Source organism: Cryptomeria japonica, chromosome 1, assembly GCF_030272615.1.
Source record: "Cryptomeria japonica chromosome 1, Sugi_1.0, whole genome shotgun sequence".
In the NCBI taxonomy this organism is placed as follows: Eukaryota; Viridiplantae; Streptophyta; class Pinopsida; order Cupressales; family Cupressaceae; genus Cryptomeria; species Cryptomeria japonica.
The window spans coordinates 428,709,987-428,732,176 of record NC_081405.1 but is presented as its reverse complement, the minus strand read 5'-3'; the positions used below and the strand labels follow the sequence as shown (position 1 = coordinate 428,732,176).

The window sequence follows — 22,190 nt, the reverse complement described above, 5'->3', positions numbered from 1 at the left end:
GTGTGGGCCTGGAGACCACGATGATGGAACTTGCCCAAAGTCTGGAGTGAACCTGCTCTGTTGTCCTCAATTTTTGATTTCAAAAATTGGACTGTCACATGAAAATTTTTATTAAAAAATGAAAATTTTTACTCTATGGCACGCTTCCCGAGGTAGAAATTCGCCCCATCCTTGGACTGGATCGATTGTTGATCCATCCCCAAGCTACGTTTCGAATTTCGTCGCGTTCCGAGTCCGTTTGCTATGTTTTTGCTTCAATGTAGGGGAATTTTTCGATAATTACCAGTAACTGGGAATTTGGTTTTTAAAACCCCCTTGAAGCTTTTGGTCTTGTAGGGGAATTTTTCTCCAATTACAAGGTTTTGGAAATTGGTAAAAAGGGTTTTAAAACCCCCTTTACTAGTAGAATGACTTAAGTGTTTTATAAAACTTGTAAATGGGTTTTTAAAACCCCTTTACATGTTTTTATGACTTAAAGTTATTTTTTATTTTTAAATAGAACTTGTAAATGGGATTTTAAAATCCCTTTACATGTTTTAAGTAAAATCACTTGTAAAGGGAATTCTATTTCCCTATTACAAGTAATTTAACTTGTATTTCCTTTTCTAAAACCCGAAATTTGCCTTAGAGGCAAAAATATGAACATTTTGAAAACTTCTTGTTTCATTTCTAAAACTCGAAATTTCTCCCATGCCTTTGCAAACTGATTTGGGTTCGAATTTTTTGGAGGAAGGATAGGGATTCCTTCCAAATGCGGATTTGCTGCAACTTTGAAGGATTCAAACCCTTGTTCTACGCATCTATCAAACTCATTTTCGCCATTTGTCTTCTTCAACGTTTTTTTTTCTGAATCATGCATTTGTGCCATTTGCCGTGGTTTGGAGGTTTGAATCTACCCTTTCCTAAGGCGTTTTTGATTTAATCATAAATGCGTTGGATTTCAAGCTTCATTCAAACCGTTTTGTGCGCATTTTGGGGAATCGATTTGCAAAAACGCCCTAAAAACCAGTCACGTTTTTTGCAAGTTTCGCACCTTTCTCATTCAAGGTATGCTTTCAATTCTAAATCATTTTTGCTTTCTCTTGTATTTAATGATGAATCAAATCATTTTCGAACTACTTCCTTGGCATTGTTTATGGCATTTTTGTAGCAAATCGGTTTTTCTTTGGTCACCATGCGTGGCTAAGTTTTTTCCTTTGTTTAAATTCTATTTAAAGGGTTTCATCTTCCATGTTTGGTTGACTCTACAAGCTTGGATCTCTCCTCATCTTTTCAAGGTAATTTTTATTTTTGTATTTCTTTCTTGTTTCTTTCCTTGCATTTTCTTGTTTAAGTTTTGGTTTTGTTCATGTTCATATTGGGTTTATGAGAGGAAATTCTCCATTTTACAAAGAAATTTGTAAAGTAAAAGTTGTTCTTCCCCATTGAAAATTCTCCTTCTTTACTTGCATTTGGGTTTTAGAAACCCGATTGCAAGTAAGAGGAAAATATGTGTTCTTCCCTTTTTTGGACAAAGACTTAACCTTCTTTGATCTAAAAGATCAAGTTTCAAAACAAGAAAAATGTGTTCTTCCAAATATGTTCTTCCCAATTTGCAATCTTCCCAATTTGCAAAGAAATTTGCAAGTGTGAAAAGTTCTACCTCAAGATGCGTTCTTCCCTTTTTGGACAAAGACTTAATCTTCTTTAGTCCAAAAATCAAGTTTCAATGACGAAAAAATGAAGTTCTTCCCAATTTCGGGTTTTGAAATCCGTATTGCAAGTTGAAAGTCCTTCCCATTTTGGCATGACAAAGTTCCAAGTGATCTTCCCGAAATTCATTTTTACCTATCTGCTTCCAATTCCTTCATCCGTACTTATCATCTTTGTCATTTCCCGCATGCCTAAATACCTTTTTTCCGTCCATTCCTTCGATTTTCAGTTTTTAAATAAGTTTGCATTTGGATTTAAAAAACCAATTGCAAATGTGTTCTTCCCAACTTCCAAACTGAAAATTCATTCTCCTTCCATTTATTCATGCTTTGTGTTTTGCAAGTCTAATTGCATTCGGAATTTAAAACCCGATTGCACGTTTGTACTTCCCTCTTGTGTACTTGCAAAACATGTTTCAAAACCCGAAATAAGTTCAAAGCTTATTTTTCCACCTCTTATATCTCCTCTCACAAAACCAAAATACGAAAGTTGAACTTTCTCATTTGGAGGAGTGAAAATGTCTAAAGATACTGACTTTGATATTGCCTTGATACTCTTGGATTTACATTGCAGCACTCGCAGTTGTTTCCAGATGACAGATGTATCATCATCTCCCACTCCAAAAAAGATGAAATACAGGTATGATAAATACCAGAATGAAGTTCCGCAGTCACAGATCTCCTGCTCCCTTGATCATATCAAGGATACTGAGATAGGGCATGTTGACATGTCCGAATTCATACAAAGGATTGAAGATCCGAAGGAGGGTGATATGCAACGGTTGCTGGACAGCCATATCCATCATGCGACATCCTTTCCAGTTGCTGCCCTAGAACCAGAATTTATTCTAGCATGTGCTCATCATTTTGACAAAGAGACACGAGCCATTAGAAATGATGACGGGGAAGTGATCATTCGCCTGGATGCAGAAGCTATAGAGAGGGTTTTCAAAATACCTTCCGAAACCATTTATATAGAGATCTCCAAGCAAAGTGCAGCTGAATACTTTGCCAAAAGGGAGAAAGACTGTAAGCATAATATCAACAAATGGATTCATGAACCTCGCACTGCGCTTACCAGATGGGCAAAGTTATATCGGTCTGATTTCAAGAATGAGATCGGTGATACTATTACTCTTCTTAGCCATATGATGGGATTGGAGCATTCCAATGTTTTTGAACCTTGGATGTACCAATTTATTATGTTAGTAAGGCAGTCTCAGCACATCTGTTGGGGTGAAATCATTAGTGATGCTTTGTGTGAGCAACTTGCAGTCGTCCCTACTACCTTCACCTTCTACATGAATTCATATCTCGTGTATATTGCTACGTCACTTAGACATTTCCCGGTCTTTGCACCAAGGGTGACCGCATGCTTGTACTGGTTTGGGAATGCTATGATCAGTTGCCTCTAAGATCAAGTAGGTCTCATTTCAGAAGGGTTCAGGACGCTTTCTTTGGTCATTATTTGTGTCAATTTGACAAGAACCTAAAGAACAAAAGAGTCTCAGATGAAGCATGGGAAAAGGTGAAAGAATATGGTTGTTTGTTTCTCCAATTTCCAACTTTTACCTACATGAGAGTTGGATGCTATGGCGGGCAGCCTTACATGCTTCCACGGTACCCAACAGATAAGATTATTCTCATGGAATTGGGAAGGCAGATCATGGCTGTGCATACACACCAGTCAGTTAAGCACAAGGTTGGCATGGGTATTTCTTCCAACAACCCATTGAAGATTGGTCAATATTCTCTAATGACTTCAATCAAGGCCAGGGCTATGGAGACTGAGTTGCAGGAAATCAGACTGAAAAGATTCAAACCTAGAGCTGATTTCGATTATCGAGGCATGAAGGTGAAGATCAAGAAGACCTTCATCCATGTACACCGGATAGAAGATATCTGGGCTGATCTTCGTACCGAAAAGGAGATTCGCAAGATGGATTACTGCCGACTCACTGCAGAACAGATTGCGGATCTAAACCTCGTGAACATGCCACAAGATATGATTGATGATGGTAACGTTCTTTATCCTGAGTTTGTCAATCAGAATGTTGATGAGGCTCCGCTTCCTTCTATCCACTGGTCCCACAAGGAAGGCACTTCTATCTTGGATAGATTCCAGTCAGTTCTTGCCAATACCAATATCTGGCTAAAGAATAATGGTGTCAAGCTCATTAAGATTATGGTTGGGAATGAAGATGATTCTACAGGTCCTCTTGGGTGGAAGTCTGAAATTCAACTAGACAACAAAGAAGGTGCATCGTCTTCTAGTACGAGGATTAAATTGCGAGTCAGCCGTGCAATGGTGCTTCCTCCTCAGGAAATAACAGTTCAAGGCAAGGAGAAGCCACAGTTGGAAATTCATGTGATTGATCCTGAAGCTTCAGACGAAGAAACTCAATCTGATAATGCTCCTCAGTCACTTTCTACAGAGTCTCCACATAATTCTCTTTCTTCGCTTCCTATTGAGGTACCCATGTTTCCTCCTGTGATAGATGTGAGCTCACAATCTGCCCATTCAGTTTCAGAATCTCCGCAGAACGTCCTCCCACTTTCAGCAGCAGAACCATCTCAAGGCCATCCTCAGGAAAATTTGTTGAATATCTTTTCAGAAGATCCTTCATATGTACCTGTGTCTGATATTGATACTTCTATGACCTGTTTTGATGAGTTCATGACATCTTCATCACATCCTGTTGTCACTCAGCAGACTATGGTGGCTATCCAGACGGACACTTCTCCCAAGGTCACTACTGTTATTCAAACAGAAACTGCTTCTCCGTCTATCCTAGAATCAAAGTTAATGGCTTTACCTCCGTGGCTCAGTTCCTTCACTGCAAAGAGAAAGAAGCAGGTGATCTCACCCGATCCTTTCGACTACCAACAGTTGAAACAATCAAAACCTAAAGCTGTTAAGAGGTCAAAGACAATTTCAAGGGTGATTGTTGATGAAAACCGGATGAGAGTGGCAGAGATTGCTGAACCAATATCAGATAAACCAGTTGAAGAAATGCAAGCAGCTGATTATCGGATCACCAAAGTTCAATTGGGTAAGCAAACTCATGAGGTTGTCAAGCACGATGCTCAACACACAGTGGGTACATTGGTACAACGGTATGATGAGGTGTTGACCAAGAAAGATCAACTGGAAGTAGAGAATCAAAGACTCATGGCAGCTATCCAAAGTATTACTCAACCTTCAAGTGGAGAAGGCCAAATACCTATTTCTTCCAGGGTCAGCGAACCAATCCAAGGTATCGAGAGCCGCCCAAAAGGTTCAAGCCTTAGACACTTGGGTTGATCAACTGCATGACTTATGTTCACAAGTCATAAGACAGGTATTTGAAATGATTGTTAAATTGGAGATCATTGAAGATAAATTGAATCAAATCGTGGGTGCTTTCAAACTAAATTTGTATAAGGTTGAGGGAAATTTAGTTTCTTGGCGAAAGATGCCTCAACATCAGTTGGGCGTTCTTCAGGTGCATGACGTGATTCCTTCCAGAGTCACGTACATTGAATATGAGGAACTTCTGGAGAACAAATCTCTTGTTCTCAAATCACTCATTGAAGAAATTGATGAAACCTTAAAGTTGCGTGAAGCAGTCTTTCTTGTTCTCAAATCACTCATTGAAGCAATTGATGAAACCTTAAAGTTGCGTGAAGCAGTCTTTAAAGATGTAACCTCCCATTGCAAAAAGGCATCCTGCGACATTTTAAATCAGAATGATGAGCTGCTACCCGAGGAAGAAGTTCTTGCAGATCTGCAACTCAAGATTCATGATGAATGGAGAAGTGAGCAATTCTCAATCGCTTCCATTCAAATATTGATTAAGTATCAAACTGAGTTGCAGGAAATCCGGTCAGCATTGGAAAAAGGCAATTCCACGCTATGCCAATGCCATGATGTCATCGTAAAAACTAGGGTGGTGGCTATGAACACTCATGAACCAGATCCTGATGAATTGCAGAAAGTTATTCATAAGTTCGAATTGTTCGTGTCTTCAAGAGTTGCAACTTAAGTGTTTTTAACACTTGTTGTAAAATTTTAAAATTGTAATTTCAGAATTGTAGTTTTCCTTTCGGCAAGTTGTCCTCACTTGCATTTTTGTAATTGCAAGTTGTTATCACTTGCATTTTTGTAATTGCAAGTTGTTATCACTTGCATTTTTGTAATTATTGGTAAGGCAACTACAAGTTGTGTCCGATTAGGACTATAGTTAGAATAAGTCTTAGTTAGTTAATAAAGTCATAATTAGTTGTTGAATAGGTCTTGGTGGTTGAGGGAATTTCTCAAGTTAGTTAGGATCCTCCCACCTTTTTCTCAAGGCTCCTCTCCTATAAATAGAAGAGAGGGTCCTTTGTAATCTTTATCTTTTGGGAAAGCAAGGAAAAACTCTGCCAAATTTACAGCAAGAAGTCTTTGAGCTTATGTATGTGAATTGAAGGTTTTGAAGAAATAGTAAAGAAAGATTACTCAAGTTTTGAGTCTTTGAGCTACAAGTTTGAGATTCATTCTTTTTATTTATTCTATGCAAAGTGTTTCTAAAGGAGCTTAGTCCAATCTGATTTGAAGTCTTTAAGCTACAAGTAGAGAAGAATAATTAAAATAGGAAATCTCTAGAAGGAGCAGCAAGTCTTTGAGCTTACGTCTATTCTTGAGGAAAAATTACTGTTTGATAAGAAATAGCAGCAAGTCTTTGAGCTTGCATTAGTTCTTGTCTTTGTGTTAAAAAAATAGATTATTCCAGTCTTTGAGCTGTTATCTTTTATGCATTGTAAAAATTTAGTTTAGCAAAGGGTAGATAGGACTTTCAATAGTCAAGTCTTTGAGCTTGATATTGTTGTCCTGTCCCGAAGGAAGTGACGAAAGTCTTTACGCTTTCAGGAAACTTCATTTCCTTTCTCTCATTTTACTTAAAAGTGGTTATTACTGTTCATATTCAATCGTTATCCTTTTCTGTGAAGAGAAAAGAATATTGTCTTTCTTAAAGAAAGAAGGAAGACTGCTGTACCATCTTGTTTTTATTTCAATTTTAGTTAGATAGGGGGGGCCTTCCCTTAATTAGGAGAGTTTTTACTCGTGTGTTGTGGTTGAAACCACAATTTTGTATATTTCCCCAAGTGTACAAAATTTTCAACCAACATGCTCAACATTGACAGGATGGAGGAATGGGTATTGGTAATCACACGGTCAGAGGCAAAGAAGGCCACATACCTGGACCCTCGCACGGAGAAGCAGCGCACGCTAGAGGCGAACGCTGAAGTGGCGAAGGAAATGTTGGCACAAGGGAACACTCAGGAAACAACAATTACTTCCCGCTCTGAGGCTGAGGAAAATATCCCGAATCAAATGCTGCAGATTGAAGTACCTGTGAAGATGAAGGACCTCCTGGAAACGATGCCACAATTACGTACAACACTCCTACGTACGGTGCAAGTAACTCCACAGAGTTGGGTGACCCGAAATACGGATGTTCTTGGCGGAACACCAACAGACCCATTGGTCCTAACACTATACAGTGGTCGACACCTGGCGGTGGTAGAAATGAGAATACTTGGCACCATTTTGACTGACACCATTGTCGACGGCGGGTCGGGAGTGAATGTGCTTCCGGAAGAAACCTGGAAGAAGCTTGGCAAGCCGACACTGTGGCCGTCAACCTTCAACTTATTGGGAGTGGATCAATATGGTATCAAACCTCTTGGAATGCTCATGGCGCAACAAGTGACCATTGGGACACAACCATTTGTCCTCGACTTCGTGGTGATTCCGCTTGCGAAGAAAGGATACAACGCCATTCTTGGCAAAGGGTGGTTGGTGGCAGCCAAAGCGAATCACAACTGGAAGCGTAACATGTTGTCCATGGAGAAAGCCGAGCGAAAATTTATTATCGACTTGAAAACACAACTCGTTAGTGAAGAACTTGCGTTAGAATCAGAATCGGACGGCGAGGGCGGAGTTGATGAAGGAAAGTACGGAAGGGAACCGGATGAGGAAGGCATCCTGGGAATCCAAGGATGTTCGGAAGATGAGACCGATTCCCTTAATCGGCTCTTCCATTGGCAAATGGAAGACTACGAGCTGCTGTATGGGTGCAACATGTTGCAGGTTGATGAGGAGCCGGACAAAAATGAATTTTTGCTAGTGTACGGGGAATACATGGAAGGGGATGCTCCTGTCAACGAGACACTAGCACATAGGTTTGACATGACGAAACCAATCCGGTACGAAGAGTCCGTAAAACCTACAAACCTCGGCACGAAAGCAGAGTCAAGGAACATCCTGGTTGGCGATGACTAGAATCCAGTCCTGAAAGCCACCGCGTTTAAAATATTCGTGGAATACAAGGATGTATTCGCCTGGACGTACAAGGGCCTCAAAGGGGTGCCACCAGAACTGTGCGTACACCAAATTTCACTCGTACCTGGTGCCGTACCTGTATGGAAGAGGCCGTACAGAATCAATAAAAACTATGGCGCGAGAGTGAATGATGAAATCGAATGTATGCTCGAAGCCGGGATTATTTTTAAAGTGCAGACAAGCAAGTGGGTGTTGCCCATAGTGATATCCCTTAAAAAGGAGGCAAACTAGATCCGAATATGCGTGGATTTCAAATGCCTTAACGCGGTCACCATAAAGGACCCGTTTCCAATACCATTTACGGATAGCATCTTGGAGGAAGTAGCCGGTCATGAAATTTATTCATTTATGGATGGATTTTCTGGGTATAACCAGATATCCATTACCAAAGAGGACAAATTAAAAACGACCTTCGTAGTGGAAGATGGCGTGCACGAGTATAACCGAATGCCGTTTGGGTTATGCAACGTGCCAGCAACATTCCAGCGGATAATCCTTCACATATTTGACAAGATGTCAATAGGGAACTTCAGGGCGTTCCTTGACGATTGGTCCATCTACAGTAACCAGGATGCACATCTGGCCGCACTTGGCGAATGCATGGAGAGATGCAGGCGAGCCCGCGTAGCACTCAATCCCCCAAAAATGCAGATTCATGGTGCGTCAAGGGAAGCTGTTAGGACACATAGTGTGTAAGGCTGGACTCAAGACTGACCCGGATAAGATTCGGGTGATAGTGGAAATGGAGGCACCGACAGATGTCACGAGAGTCAAATCCTTCCTAGGACACATAGGGTATTATAGGAGGTTTATCAAAAATTTTGCTCAAGTATCCTGCCCTCTGGACAAGCTGACGAGGAGAGGTGAACGGTACACATGGGGGACGGCTCAGGAAAAAGCCTTCCAAGAACTAATGTCACAGTTGGTAGGGGTGCCAATTTTGACATATCCAAATTGGGACAAAGAGTTCCATGTACACGTCGACGCATCAAATTTTGCCATAGGGGCCACACTAGCGCAGGTTGGCGATTACGGGCTAGATCACCCGGTGTACTTCAAGAGAAGACTCCTGTCAAAGGCGGAAAAAAACTATAGAACGACAGAGAGGGAAGCCTTGGGGATGGTGTACTCTGTCTATAAGTTAGACATTACTTATTGGCCATGCCGTTCACATTCTATGTGGACCACCAGGCGTTAATGTACCTGGTGAATAAGCTAATCATTCAGGGGTGAATCAGTTGATGGCTGCTGCTATTGCAGGAGTTTACATTCAACATTATTGTATGACTTGGGAAAAGCCATGTGATAGTTGACCAGCTATCTAGAATCAAGTCAGGGGAACCGGCGGAAGGAGTAAACAAAGACTTCTCGGACGCCCACTTATTCTGCATCGCCGTTCTTCTTGCTTGGTACACAAGCATCAGGGAATATCTGTCGACATCACAATTTCCTAAAGAGATGCCACCAGGGGAGCGAAGGAATCTCGTACTAAGGAGTAAGATGTTTCAACTCATTAATGGCGTTTTGTATAAAATGGGACCTGACCAGGTCCTACGGCGATGTGTCTCGGAGGAAGAAATTCAAGGTGTTTTACGGGAAGCAAATGAAGGCCCGACAGGAGGGCACATGGGGCCCAACACCACGGCCAGGAAAGTTCTATTGGCAGGGCTATGGTTGCCGACACTGCACAATGACTCTCGGGAGTGGGTGACGAGTTGTGACACATGCCAACGGGGGGGGAGGTTGCTGAAGAGGGATTTTATGCCCCTCAACCCGTCCAATGCCCAGCAACTGTTTGAACGATGGGGGTTGGATTTCATCAGACCCTTGAAGGCAAGTTGAGCCTGACGGTGCAGATGCATTGTGGTGGCCACAGAATACTTGACCAAGTGGGTTGAGGCACGAGCTCTGCTAGACAATTCGGCCGTCAGTACGACAAGGTTTATCTACGAGCAAATCATTACACGACACGGGATTCCAATCCACTTGACGAGTGATCGGGGAGGACATTTTGTCAATCATATAATCCGGTTGCTCACGATGGAGTTCAAGATATTCCATTCCTTATCAAGCCCCTACTGTCCTCGGGCAAACGGGCAAGCCGAGGCAACAAACAAAATAATCTTCTCTGTGATTTACAAGTCTTGCAGAGTGGAGAAGGAAGATTGGGAGGAACGCTTACTGTCGGTACTGTGGGCGTACCGGACGACGTATAAGGTCACCACAGGACAGACCCCCTTCCAGTTAATGTTTGGGTAGGAAGCGGTGGTGCCAGTGGAATTCATGGTGTCGAGTCTTCGGATCGCCATTGACAACAGACTAGGCGACATGGAGAGTCTCTGAGAGCGGTTGTACGCCTTGAACAAATTGGATGAGCGACGAATGATGGCTTAGTGGGTGACAGAGACGGCACAACAGAGGTGGAAAACGTGGCACGACAAACACCTGCAGAGAATGCAGTTTTTTCCCGGACAACTTGTGCTGAAGTTTAACGGATGCAATGAAATAAAGCCTGGCAAGTTCAAGGTAAAGTGGCTGGGTCCATTTAAGGTTCGTGAAGTCGGCGCGAACGGAGCCATTAAACTGTGGACGCTCGACGGCAAGGAAATACTCAATGCAGTCAACGACTCGAAATTAAAGGTGTACCAAGAACGATGGGAATGCCCAGATCGTGAAAATTGGAAAATTAAAAAAAAAGAAAAAAAAAAAGAGTGCACCATACGGTGGGGCCATGCGTCCACCGTGCGGTGGCACGGCGTGCCCATCGTGCAATGGAGCCCGCGTGTCCATCGTGCGGTGGGGGCCATGCGTCCACCGTGCGTTGGCACGACGTGCCCACCGTACGGTGGGGCAAATACCCCGCATGCTATATACCCACGACGCCCAAAAGGAGACAAGAAAAACATAAGGGAAAAATCGCGGAGGAAGGAGATTGCAAGACCCTGCCAACCGTAAGGAAAAAATCGTGGAGGAAGGAGACGGCACGCCACAGTCGTACACCGTACGTTGACATTTGGAAGGAAGGGCGCAACACGTGCAGGAAGGTTAAAAACTCTATAAAAGCAGATTAAGAGAATTAATCCAGAATCAATGGACACAAACAGGAATAAGGTGGATTGGAGAAAACGGTTGCAACCGTTAGAAGACAAGTTACAGGGAGGGCGAAGAACTTCACAATCAAGTGCAGACACAGGCAAGTGAGTTTTGCCATCTGGTGTGTGTATTGCAGGCAGCCTCGGGATGAGCAGCAGTCAAAAAAGCAGGAAGCATCGTACAAAACCCCAGTCGGCAAAGGACAAGGAAGAGGTTACAACGGACAATATTGTGTTCGAAGGTCTTAGTGGAATAGACTGCAGGAATTGGTGGGCAAAGACACCTCACGACGATCAAATAAAGAAAAATCTTTGCCACGCTGTCATGTCCCCTCCTTGATCATTATGTAGAGCATAGATGAAACAATAATTATTATTAATTAATATATTAATTATCGACGAATGATTATTTGAAATTATTAAATATTTATTTATTTGTTAAATATTATTATTTGATTAATATTCGTTGATAATAATATTTTGAAATATCCAAATAAAATAAATTAGCATTATATTATAAACATTAACATCATTATGAATATTAAACAATAAATATTATCAATGTTTATTTATTATTTAATATTTACCTATTAATTAATATTTTTTATTTGATGCTATTATTAATTAATTATTATTATCAATGTATGGGCCCAAGGATCCCAAGGATCCCAAGGATCCCACGTAACCTTTCTGTTAGAAGGTGGTGACCCTTCCTTGAGTCACCACTTCCCCCTATATTATACTAAAGCACAAGTAATATTAAGGGGGAATCACAGGAGAGTAATCCAGGAGTAAGTTAGAAACCTATGAACACAACGATCTTGGTCAGAAATCTGTTTTGTGGCAGCAAGCTTATGATCAGTAATAGAACAAATATATAGCGATGACTATAAGATGGAAAGCAACCTGAGTGATAATGTTTTACATAGAGATCGGGTTTGTTAGAACTGACTATTATAATTGCTGATCGCTTTCAATATGGAGTATTACATTAACATTGTGGGTCGTCCTCCATAATTTTTACGGACAGCACAAGGTACAATTCCAATAAGAAACTAATAGTTATCAATAAGATAGTAGTTTGACTAGTCAGCACTTATTAAGAAAAAATACACAATTCCCCAAATCAGCAATTAAGCAATTAGTATGAGACGCGTTTCCTCAAGGAAAGATTACTCCAAAGAGACATGACTATTAGGAGGTATAAAAAGAGAATGATGGGAAGAGGGAAAAAAGAAGGATATATCATCTACGATCAGATTAGAACAGAACTGTTACGGAGTTACAGGGAGTAACATTTGTGTTCTTGGTGGTATGCATGGGATGTGCTTAATATATGAAGCCCGATAACATTCTTATGCAGAATTTAATAGTAATATAAATTTAGATAATAATTATAATTATAATAATAATAATAATAATATAATTATAATTATTATAATGTTTTATAAGTTATCCATCTGCAGTAATATAATGATAATATTTGAGAATAAATAATGTATATGAATATATATATAAACTATCTGTATATTAATAATAAATATTAGTATATAAATCAGATGGAATGTTTAAGATTATATCAGGAAGAAGCCTATGTTCTTGTTATCACTGATTGGATTCATGTTAAAGATAGTTCTGTCTCCTAATCAATTTAGTTTAAGCCAAAGTATGTCGAGATGGATTAATTATGGTTAAAACTAGCCTAAACTTAGTAGGGGACATTACAAGTGATACGACAGGAAGGGAGACAGGAGGATAGCAAGCGGACTACGGTCTAGGAGCTTCAATAGCAGACTGCAGACTATGACAGGTAAGTGATGTCTGCGGTTCATAGAGGATATATATGTGTGTGGACGTGTGTGCCACACACACACATATATAGTAATGAATATTTTAATACATGTTAATGAATAGTTCTAGATATATGTTAATGAATATTTGTGAATATACGTTAATGAATAGTCATGAATATATGTTAATGAACTTTCCTGAGAACATGTTAATGAATATTTTCTGAATATATGTTACCAAATACATGTTAATATAGGAATATGTAAAGGTAGATTATGGAATGAAAATGATAATAAATTGTAGAATGTAATATGAATGATGTGGCTATATGATGGAGGCTATTGGGAAGAAATTCCCTTAGTCTAATGCAGGGGTTATGATAATCCCTGGTAGGCAGTATATATTGAGTATCTATATGCATATATGTTGTTATGGCTTGGTTGACAAAGTTCATCCAAGAAGAGATAGATCTGGCCGGTCCTCTCTGATGGACTTGGATGGTGAGATGCACCATCCAAGGCAAGGAATCGATCATATATCCAAGACAGGAATCGAATGAACCTTCGATCTCCTGGATGGCTTGGGTGTAAGAAATTACATCCAAGATAGGAATCGAATTAACCTTCAATTTCCTAGATGGCTTGGGTGTAAGAAATTACATCCAAGACAGGAATCAAATTAACCTTCGATTTCTTGGTATGGCTTAGAACCAAGATGGGTTCCAAGAAGGCGAGCTGCACAACCGCTTATGGACATGTCCCAGTATTGCACTCGTATCCTTTTTATTAAATAGGAATTGAGATTAGTGTTAATTAAGTAATGGAAGTTTAATTGCAAATTAGATTAGTTATATATTTGTTGCATTCTAACAGTCTGTTTTGGAGGTCAATGATCTCTAACTAGTAGGGACATTACACACGCACAGGTACAATGGGCGGTCCAAATGCTAGTTTTTTGCATAAAGGATTTTGAGGTAGTATTGCATGCCATGATTGGCACCTATGATAGACACTGCCGCCAGTATTTGACTACCAGCACCAGCGGATAACTGTCTCGTTCACTGCAAGCAAGTTCAGAAGGGTTTTTGGCATACTTGGGGTGAAAGGGAAAAAAATTGATACTTCACAGAAAATCACTCCAGACGTCCGTGCCACCCTGCTACATTTGATGTTGCGCGATAACCTCACCCAGGCAGAAAAAGATAGCCTCAAAAGTGCTGGTAAGAGTAGGGGGGTTAAGAAAACTTTTTTGGCTAAGGGTGTATGGCGATGCCTATTGTCAGTAGTAAAGAGTCGCCTTACAGGTGCCAGCAGCGCATTTGACATAACTATCGCACAAATAGTGTTGATGAATGGGCTGCACAATGGGGTGGTGTATGATTGGGCATCACTGCTGGCGGATAGGATGGACGAGTTCATGACTCTACAGTACAAGAAATTTTACATGCCACATCACGCCATTGGGTTATTTCTCGATGCAGTCCGCACGCAGATCACCCCAGGCTCACAGCCATTGGAGCCACAAGGTCGTGTTGCACCGGACCAGCCGCCTATATTCTACTGGTCGCACTTGGATGTCTTGGCACATGGCACGGAGGCACGTCTGGGCACAAAAGGAAGAAGCCTGCCATGTCAGAAACGAAGTCCGACACAGAAGAGTCTGACGCAGAGGAGGATGCTGATAGCGGCAGGGAGGAATCCGCAGACACCCACTAGGTGAGCGGAAGGAGCTTTTGGTTGGCAGGTAGAGGGGGTGACCAGTTGCCTGAAGAGGAGGTAGTGGAATCGACAGGTACAAAAGGGTTCGTTCTAGCATTGCACAGGCTCGGGTCCACTTTACACCAACACGATTACTGGAGACTTGTCAGTTGGCGGTGCCACAGTCATTCGGGATAGTCAGCGTAGTCACCACGGTGCCAGTACCTAGCTTTGGGCAGCCTCGGGTGACGATAGATATGACACCACCGAGGGTCGAGACCACATCAGGAATCAACTCTGGGGTGGCCTCAGATCAGCAGGATGGGCCGGGTATCTTGGCGAGTGTAGGGGCTTCCATGGAGCAGGATGTACCGGGTGTGCTAGGTTATATGCAGGAGGTAATGATGGAAGTAGGCACTCTCCAGGATGACCTCAGCGCCTAGTTGAGCCGTTACCAGCTCACACCCATGGCACCTGTAGGGGAGGCCACTCTATCTCCAGGCAGGGAGATGCATTCCTTGGATATCATTGATCTCGAGGAAGGGAGTTCTTCGAGCAGTAGGGCGCTTCAGAGGGCTGCATCACCCCCGACGGATGTAGTAACCAGTCCTTACATAGAGGAGGGGGTGCCTGTGGGAGTACAACAGGGTGCGGGAGAGTTTGAGCAGTTCATTGCCGAGATGACTCTAGGAGCATAGCGGCTTGTGTCATCTGCCAGACTCCAGGAGGATGCCGCCATGGTCGAGTAGATGGAGAGGTTGTTGACCTTTGCCCGCACCGGATGCAGAGAAGAGTTTGGGAGGTGTTTTGAGTTTGCCGGGTGGCCTGAGACAGAGAACCTGGGGATGCTGGAAGCTTGGCGCCTCACTGAGGGGGTTGGCGAGACCTAGATGCAGTCCTTGTTGAGAGAGGTGGAGCAGGCCTTCCGCAAAGGCTATCTTGAGCTCCGGAGGACACAACGCATGGCATCCATAGCTGAGGCCTTGCGTGTAGCAGCAGTGACGGCTCGGGAGGAGCTGGTTGCCAGATTTCGGGAGGTTGAGGCTACCATGGCACAGACTCGGACAACAATGTACATTCTGGTAGCAGATAAGTCTACCTTGGTTACGCAGTTGGAAGAGGAAAGGGCATCCAGAGCGTAGTTGGAGACTCGATTGCTCAGTGCATCGGAGAGCATGGACAAGAAGGATAAGGAGGTGTCGGAGGCAGCCTATATGGTAAAGACTGCAATGGAGCGACCGATGGTGGTAGAATGAGATCTGAAGAGGAGGATGGAGCAAGTGTACGAGTTGCGTGGGTGATTGGCGTCCACCGCTACACCACCACCAGCGCCTTCTTCATCAGGGATGCCCTTTGCACCCCCTTAGTTTCTGATTTTGGGTTCTGTAGTAAACAGTGTATTCCCCATTTTGTTGTAAGTCGTCTGGAGATGACCTTCCCCAGTGATTTGTTGTTTTGGGTTTCGGTTTTGCTTGTACATCATTCCCATTTTGGTTGTCTGTCGTCCGGAGACGACATTTCTTTTTGGGGGGGATGATGTTGTTGGGTAATTAAGCATTAAGGTAAATTGTGTTAGCATCGGTAGTTAATCCGTCCGTTGTCGGCAGTTGGCACCGGGTAACTGACCAGACTCCTTTATATTGTATCTGTTTCCAGTCTTTGGACATGCTATTGTAGTCGAACATATTGCTATCATTGTATGTACTCGGTTATTATGAATCAATAAAACACTTGTGAGTTCCATATATTCTGTGTACTTCTGTCATTTATGCAATGTCTTAACCTGACACCCTACGGGGAAAACAGACCCATGCATACACACATGGACACAATTTTCTGAAAGTTTTTAATAAACCACGTCATTAATAATGGTAATCACATGTCAAGGTTGTAAAGTCAGTATAGGCAGCAGAGGATCTTGATCTCTAGTAATTAGTTTCTTTCAAAGCTTACTTTTATACATATCTGTCTGATGCAAATCTAGCTTTAATTTATGTAAAACTCAACAGCACATAATAATAGAAAACATTCTTCAACATTCTATTTATAGACGATCAGATGTGCTGTGCAGATTGCAAATTGTAAGTTCTAAAATGTTTTTGTTGGGTCGGAGGAATTTCGCAATTTCTGGTCATCTTATGGTCTTCTATGTAATTATCCTGAGAAAGACCTTTTATGCCAGAAAGTTTATGGAGCTCTTTTTAGATGGGCCTTGGGGTGTGTTTAATTAATAAACTTGTCCTCTCTTTTGTTCCTGATTTAGGTGCCTGCTCAACCTCTTGTAGGAGCTCTAATATGCAACTCTAATTCATTTTTTACCTTTGCTGATGGATTACAAAGCGTGACCTGAAAAATTTATTTAAAAAACTCTGTACTTGTCTTACTTTTCGAGAAAATATTATGTTTTACTTTTCAACAATTATGGACTGCAAAAGTTTAAAGTCTTGAAAAGATCACCACAGGTATTGATTTCACTTGCAGATTTCCAAATGAAATCTGTACCATTAAATTAATGTGGTCAGTCATGATGATGAAATTAAGAATAATTAAAGAATATTTGGCATTATATAATTGTTGGATAACTGATTTTGTGTTCTTAGGATGCCTTATCGCTAAGCATATTTGAAACTAGGTGTTTGTCTTTGGTACATTGTGTTATTTAAACATATTTCAAATAGGGTTGTTGAGGTTATTAATTCCTCCTTTAGTCACTCGATCCTTCTAGTATAATCAATTTGCTTATATATAAATTGTCTGGGTGAAGATGCACAGCAAATGATCTTTATAAATTACACAGCAATTGTAATATCCTGACTTCACACGTATATTTTCTGCAGACCACGAACAGATATATATGTGTTAGAAGAGAACAGCATAACCCTCTATATCGTATACACTAAATTTACATCAGCCTCTCCTATGACGTATATGTCTAATCAGTATTGGTCTCTCTCAACCACACACCTAGCAATTGCCCCTGATAGAAGATAAATACTCGTTCAATTTCGGTGTGGTGTTGTGACCTCAATCGGGGTGGCATACCAAATGAGGGGGTGCGATGTGTAATCACCGATAGGCAAACAAGACATAATACGTGCTAACTAAACATAAGTAATTAATGAAAGCAATGTGCATATTGGTGATTAGAATGATATATATTATTAAATGTTGAAGGCCTTAAGGCCAATTTAACATTTAATTTTATCCGACTGAAGCTATATATCATCAACAAGGGTTGTTCGTTATAGATATCTAATTTTAAACTTTTTTTAATCTCATGATATTCCTTTGCATGCTGGATTGATGTTTTTCTTGACTGCATGAGCATCTTAGAATTATAAAGTTATTTTAATATAAAAAAGTTTAGTACATCCATCATAACTCTAATTTGTTTGTATATGATGAAGTTTCTTTGCAGGGTGGCAAATGTGCTTTCAGATTACCTTGGAGGCTTGAATGAAGATCTAATCAAAGATAATTTTGTTATTGTGTATCAGGTATCTACTTTCATTCATAGAATACATTATTCTGAAATTTCAACTAGTTCGCAATATTTGGCTTTGAAAGCCTTGGCAAATCTATTGTGTCAAAATTAGTTATTTTTGCCTTACCACAAATTCTGGATTTTCATTGAATGAACCCAATAGAATGTGCCCTTTTCTGGTGGAGCAGATCCAACTTTTAAGAGTCTTTGAATATGGTTTTCGGCTTTCATCAGTTTTTCTGTGCAGCATGTTCCTGTGCCTTGGAGACAACAGTATATTATCCTAGTTCCAAGACTGCAGGTGTCTATTGGGCTGTTTGGATTGCTATTGAGCAGTACTCCCCTTTTTTATTTTCTACAAAACAATGGCAAATGAAAAGGGTATCTAAATTAGATGGGGGAAATGCTTTTTCATTTAGATTCTTGTCATCTTTCTATACATGATAATAGAAATATGAGTTAAACTCTACGAGCAACCACATTAAGAGGGAAGATGTTTATCTCTCATTCCTTCAGATGCCTCTTGAATTTTCAACTTACTTTCATTGAGATACTCTTTTTGATGTTCACATGCTCACTGCTGGGCAAATTTTACTTCTGCTTGGTTGTTTGGGAAGGCTTATTGTGAATTTAAGCAGCATTTGAGCAGGATTTTCGATATATACAATTTGAATTGGGAGCAATGCCCAACAAGCAAGTAGGAAATGATGAGACATAGTCAAATGGGATATGGGACAGTCACATGGAGTAGTTTTATATTCTCTAAGTTACCAGTACAGATATATGTATGGTGATTCCAGTATGTGAGTGTGATATAATGTTTTCGAGAATGGGTACATTTTGGATATTACATACAAAACAAAATATAAATTTTATACATTAAAATATAAACCTAAAAATAGGAATAAAGTTAAGATAACCACATAATATACACAAAATAATTTAAAAAACCATAAAATTTTACTCGGTATTCAATGTGAAATTGTCAAACTTGAATTTTATAATAGATATTTATTGGTCAACATTAAAATAATAAAATCATAATTCATGATCATATTGCTCTCCATAAAGTGCACATCATCATTGACATAAGATGATGGAGGTACATTAGAAGAACCACAAGGCGAGCTGCTGGTATTGGCACTAAAACTATGCTGGCTATCTGGCTCCTGTAAATAAATACTGTTGGGTAGTGGCAGCATCCAATTAATGTTGCTTTGATTCTACATCCCACAACTTTGTTGCTCCTTGCATTCAGTTTGCTTGTGTGAAAGAAGGTGCAAGTTGGAATCCACATAAACTAATTCCTTTACCTTTTTTCAATGCCTATTAGTTATGCTCTATTGAGTAGATGGAGTATGAACTTCAATTTTACCTAGATGAAGTTGAACTAGCAACCTATTGAGGCAAAGTTTGATAGTTATAAAATTATAGAACCAATCTTCAAAATTGAAGATAAAATATTTCCAAAATGAAAGAACTTACAATCTAGAGACTTGAAAAAACTTGTGATAAATTTTGATCACAAGACTTTGTAGTTGTGGGAATGTTTGGCCATATAGGTACCACCAAGAGTGAGCATCCTTATACTTGTCATGAAGAGTGGAAAGACTTTGACTAGTGAAGGCTATAGAATCAACAAACTCACTTGTAACTACATCCTCCACATCAGGATTAGGAAGGGTTTAGCAAATGCTAGCTTGTATCCTTCACTGGCTTTGATATCTCTGTATGGTAGCACTCTCCTCAGCAAAGAAAGGATCTCCAAGCTGTAATATTTTGGAGTCAATGTAAAGGAAAAAATATGTGATTGAATGGTCAATTTGTTCCACCACTCAACAAGAATTGTCTACACATGGATGAAAAAGGTGTTTTTAGGATCTTGCTCTTTTTCTTTTATGATGGTCATCTTTTCAACATTGATTCTATGCCATCATATATCTCTCCTAAGTTTTGCTCACTTATATCAACGAAACAGATCGTAATCAAAATGGGCTTGGTGAAACTGAGAACATATTCCACACATTGCCACCAAGCATCATTTAGAATCATTTGCTTAACATTATTGCCCTCTCATTATTGGATTCCCTCCATATAGGCAAAATCCAGTTGATGACTATGCTTGAAAGTTCCTCTTGCACCTTCACAAGTTGTCTGAGGATGATTGTGTTGAAGGTGAATCAATTCTCAGCAACCTATTTGAAAGTAAAAATAAATAAAAAATTCTTAAGTTATAAAAAATAAATTATTAAAATGAAGCAATTTTTATTGTTTCAGTTATCTTTAGTAGCTCCCATTTCAAAAATAAATTGAATATGGATCACAACATGTGATGAACATTCGGATATCTTTGGCCTTGGGATACACTTGTTTGATCCAGTCAATCTTTCAGTCCAATGTTTGTAATATTAGGTTGAGTGGACTACACAAGGCATCCAAAAGATGTATGAATATTTTGCCTCAATCAACAAACTAGTTACTTTGAAAATTTGGCGTGGTTTGTTACAACTTGGACAATATTTTTATGCCTCCCTTAGTCAATGGCCTTTATGAAAATGTCAACAATAAACTGCACATCCTTTACTTACCCCTCACAATGTCTTTCAAAAACAATGTCCCTTGCTAGCATTTTGATTTATCCTTTATAGGACAACTCAAACTTAAACATTGTGTGAGAAAACTCTATCTTCAAATTTGCAAGAGAAGCTCTCCAATCTAATTTAATAAAATACAAAACAAATAAACTAGATTGTTACTTATGCACATTGAGTTGGATCTCAAAGTTGCATCTTCTCATTCCTAGAGGTGAGACCAATTCTCAAGGTTGCAAAAACATGTCATCCTGACGAAAGGGCCGAAATTCATCAATAGAATGTGAACATCTAGGAGAAAATGCATGGGTGGGTACCATTTTAGGCTCTACTAGGCCAAGGGGGTGTCCCTTCATATCTTAAGATGGAATATATAAAGAGAAATGAATAGTTAGACATAAGGCCCTTAAACAACCATTTCCAAAGTGCTATGAATCACTCAGATTTGTGACTATACTCATGTCAACACTGGTTGCATACACACCCTCAATTTTTCAAACAAGCAAACAACATCCTTGCACATGCACCAAAAGATAACATTAGTTTTACATCCTTGGACATGAATTCACCTTCAATTTTTCAAACAAGTAGACGACATCCTTGCACATGCACCAAAAATACCATTAGTTTTATATCCCTAGACATGAATTACCTTAAACTATGCATATGAAACGTGATTCTCTATCACTTTATCAATTTGACTTGACAAAAGATAAGCCATGTTGGTTGAAAATTTTGTACACTTGGGGAAATATACAAAATTGTGGTTTCAACCACAGCACACGAGTAAAAACTCTCCTAATTAAGGGAAGGCTCCCCCTATCTAACTACAACTTGGAAAATAAAATGGGATGGAACAACAATCTTTCTTCTTTTTTCAAGAAAGACAATCTCCTTTTCTCTTCACAGAAAAGGATAGCGATTGAAAATGAACAGCAGTAACTACTTTCAAGTGAAATGAGAGAAAGGAAATGAAGTTTCCTGAAAGCGCAAAGACTTCCGTCACTTCCTTCGAGACGGGACAACAATATCAAGCTCAAAGACTTGACTATTGGAAGTCCTATCTACCCTTTGCTATACTAAATTTTACAACGAATAAAAGACAACAACTCAAAGACTGGAATAATTTATTCTTTTAACACAAAGACAAGAACTAATGCAAGCTCAAAGACTTGCTGCTATTTCTTATCAAACAATAATTTTTCCTCAAGAATAGACGCAAGCTCAAAGACTTGCTGCTCCTTCTAGAGATTTCCTATTTTAATTAATCTTCTCTACTTGCAGCTCAAAGACTTCAAATCAGATTGGACTAAGCTCCTTTAGAAACACTTGGCATAGAAGAAATAAAAGATTCAAGCTCAAACATGTAGCTCAAAGAATCAAAACTTGAGTAATCCTTCTTTATTATTCTTCAAAAACTTTCAATCCACATACATAAGCTCAAAGACTTCTTGCTGTAAATTTGGTAGAGTTTTTG

The 22,190-nt window shown here is 40.0% G+C and overlaps 1 protein-coding gene across 6 annotated transcripts in view; it reads left to right on the top strand.

Annotated features, from left to right (window-relative positions):
• Positions 1 to 22,190, top strand: part of LOC131065031 (AP-3 complex subunit mu) — a 196,350-nt gene that overhangs the window by 57,846 nt on the left and 116,314 nt on the right. For all 6 annotated transcript variants that reach the window (XM_057999412.2, XM_057999420.2, XM_057999396.2 and 3 more), the window contains one exon: positions 18,046 to 18,135. In XM_057999412.2, coding sequence (XP_057855395.2) covers positions 18,046 to 18,135 — 90 coding nt within the window. The remainder of the gene's footprint in view (positions 1 to 18,045; positions 18,136 to 22,190) is intronic.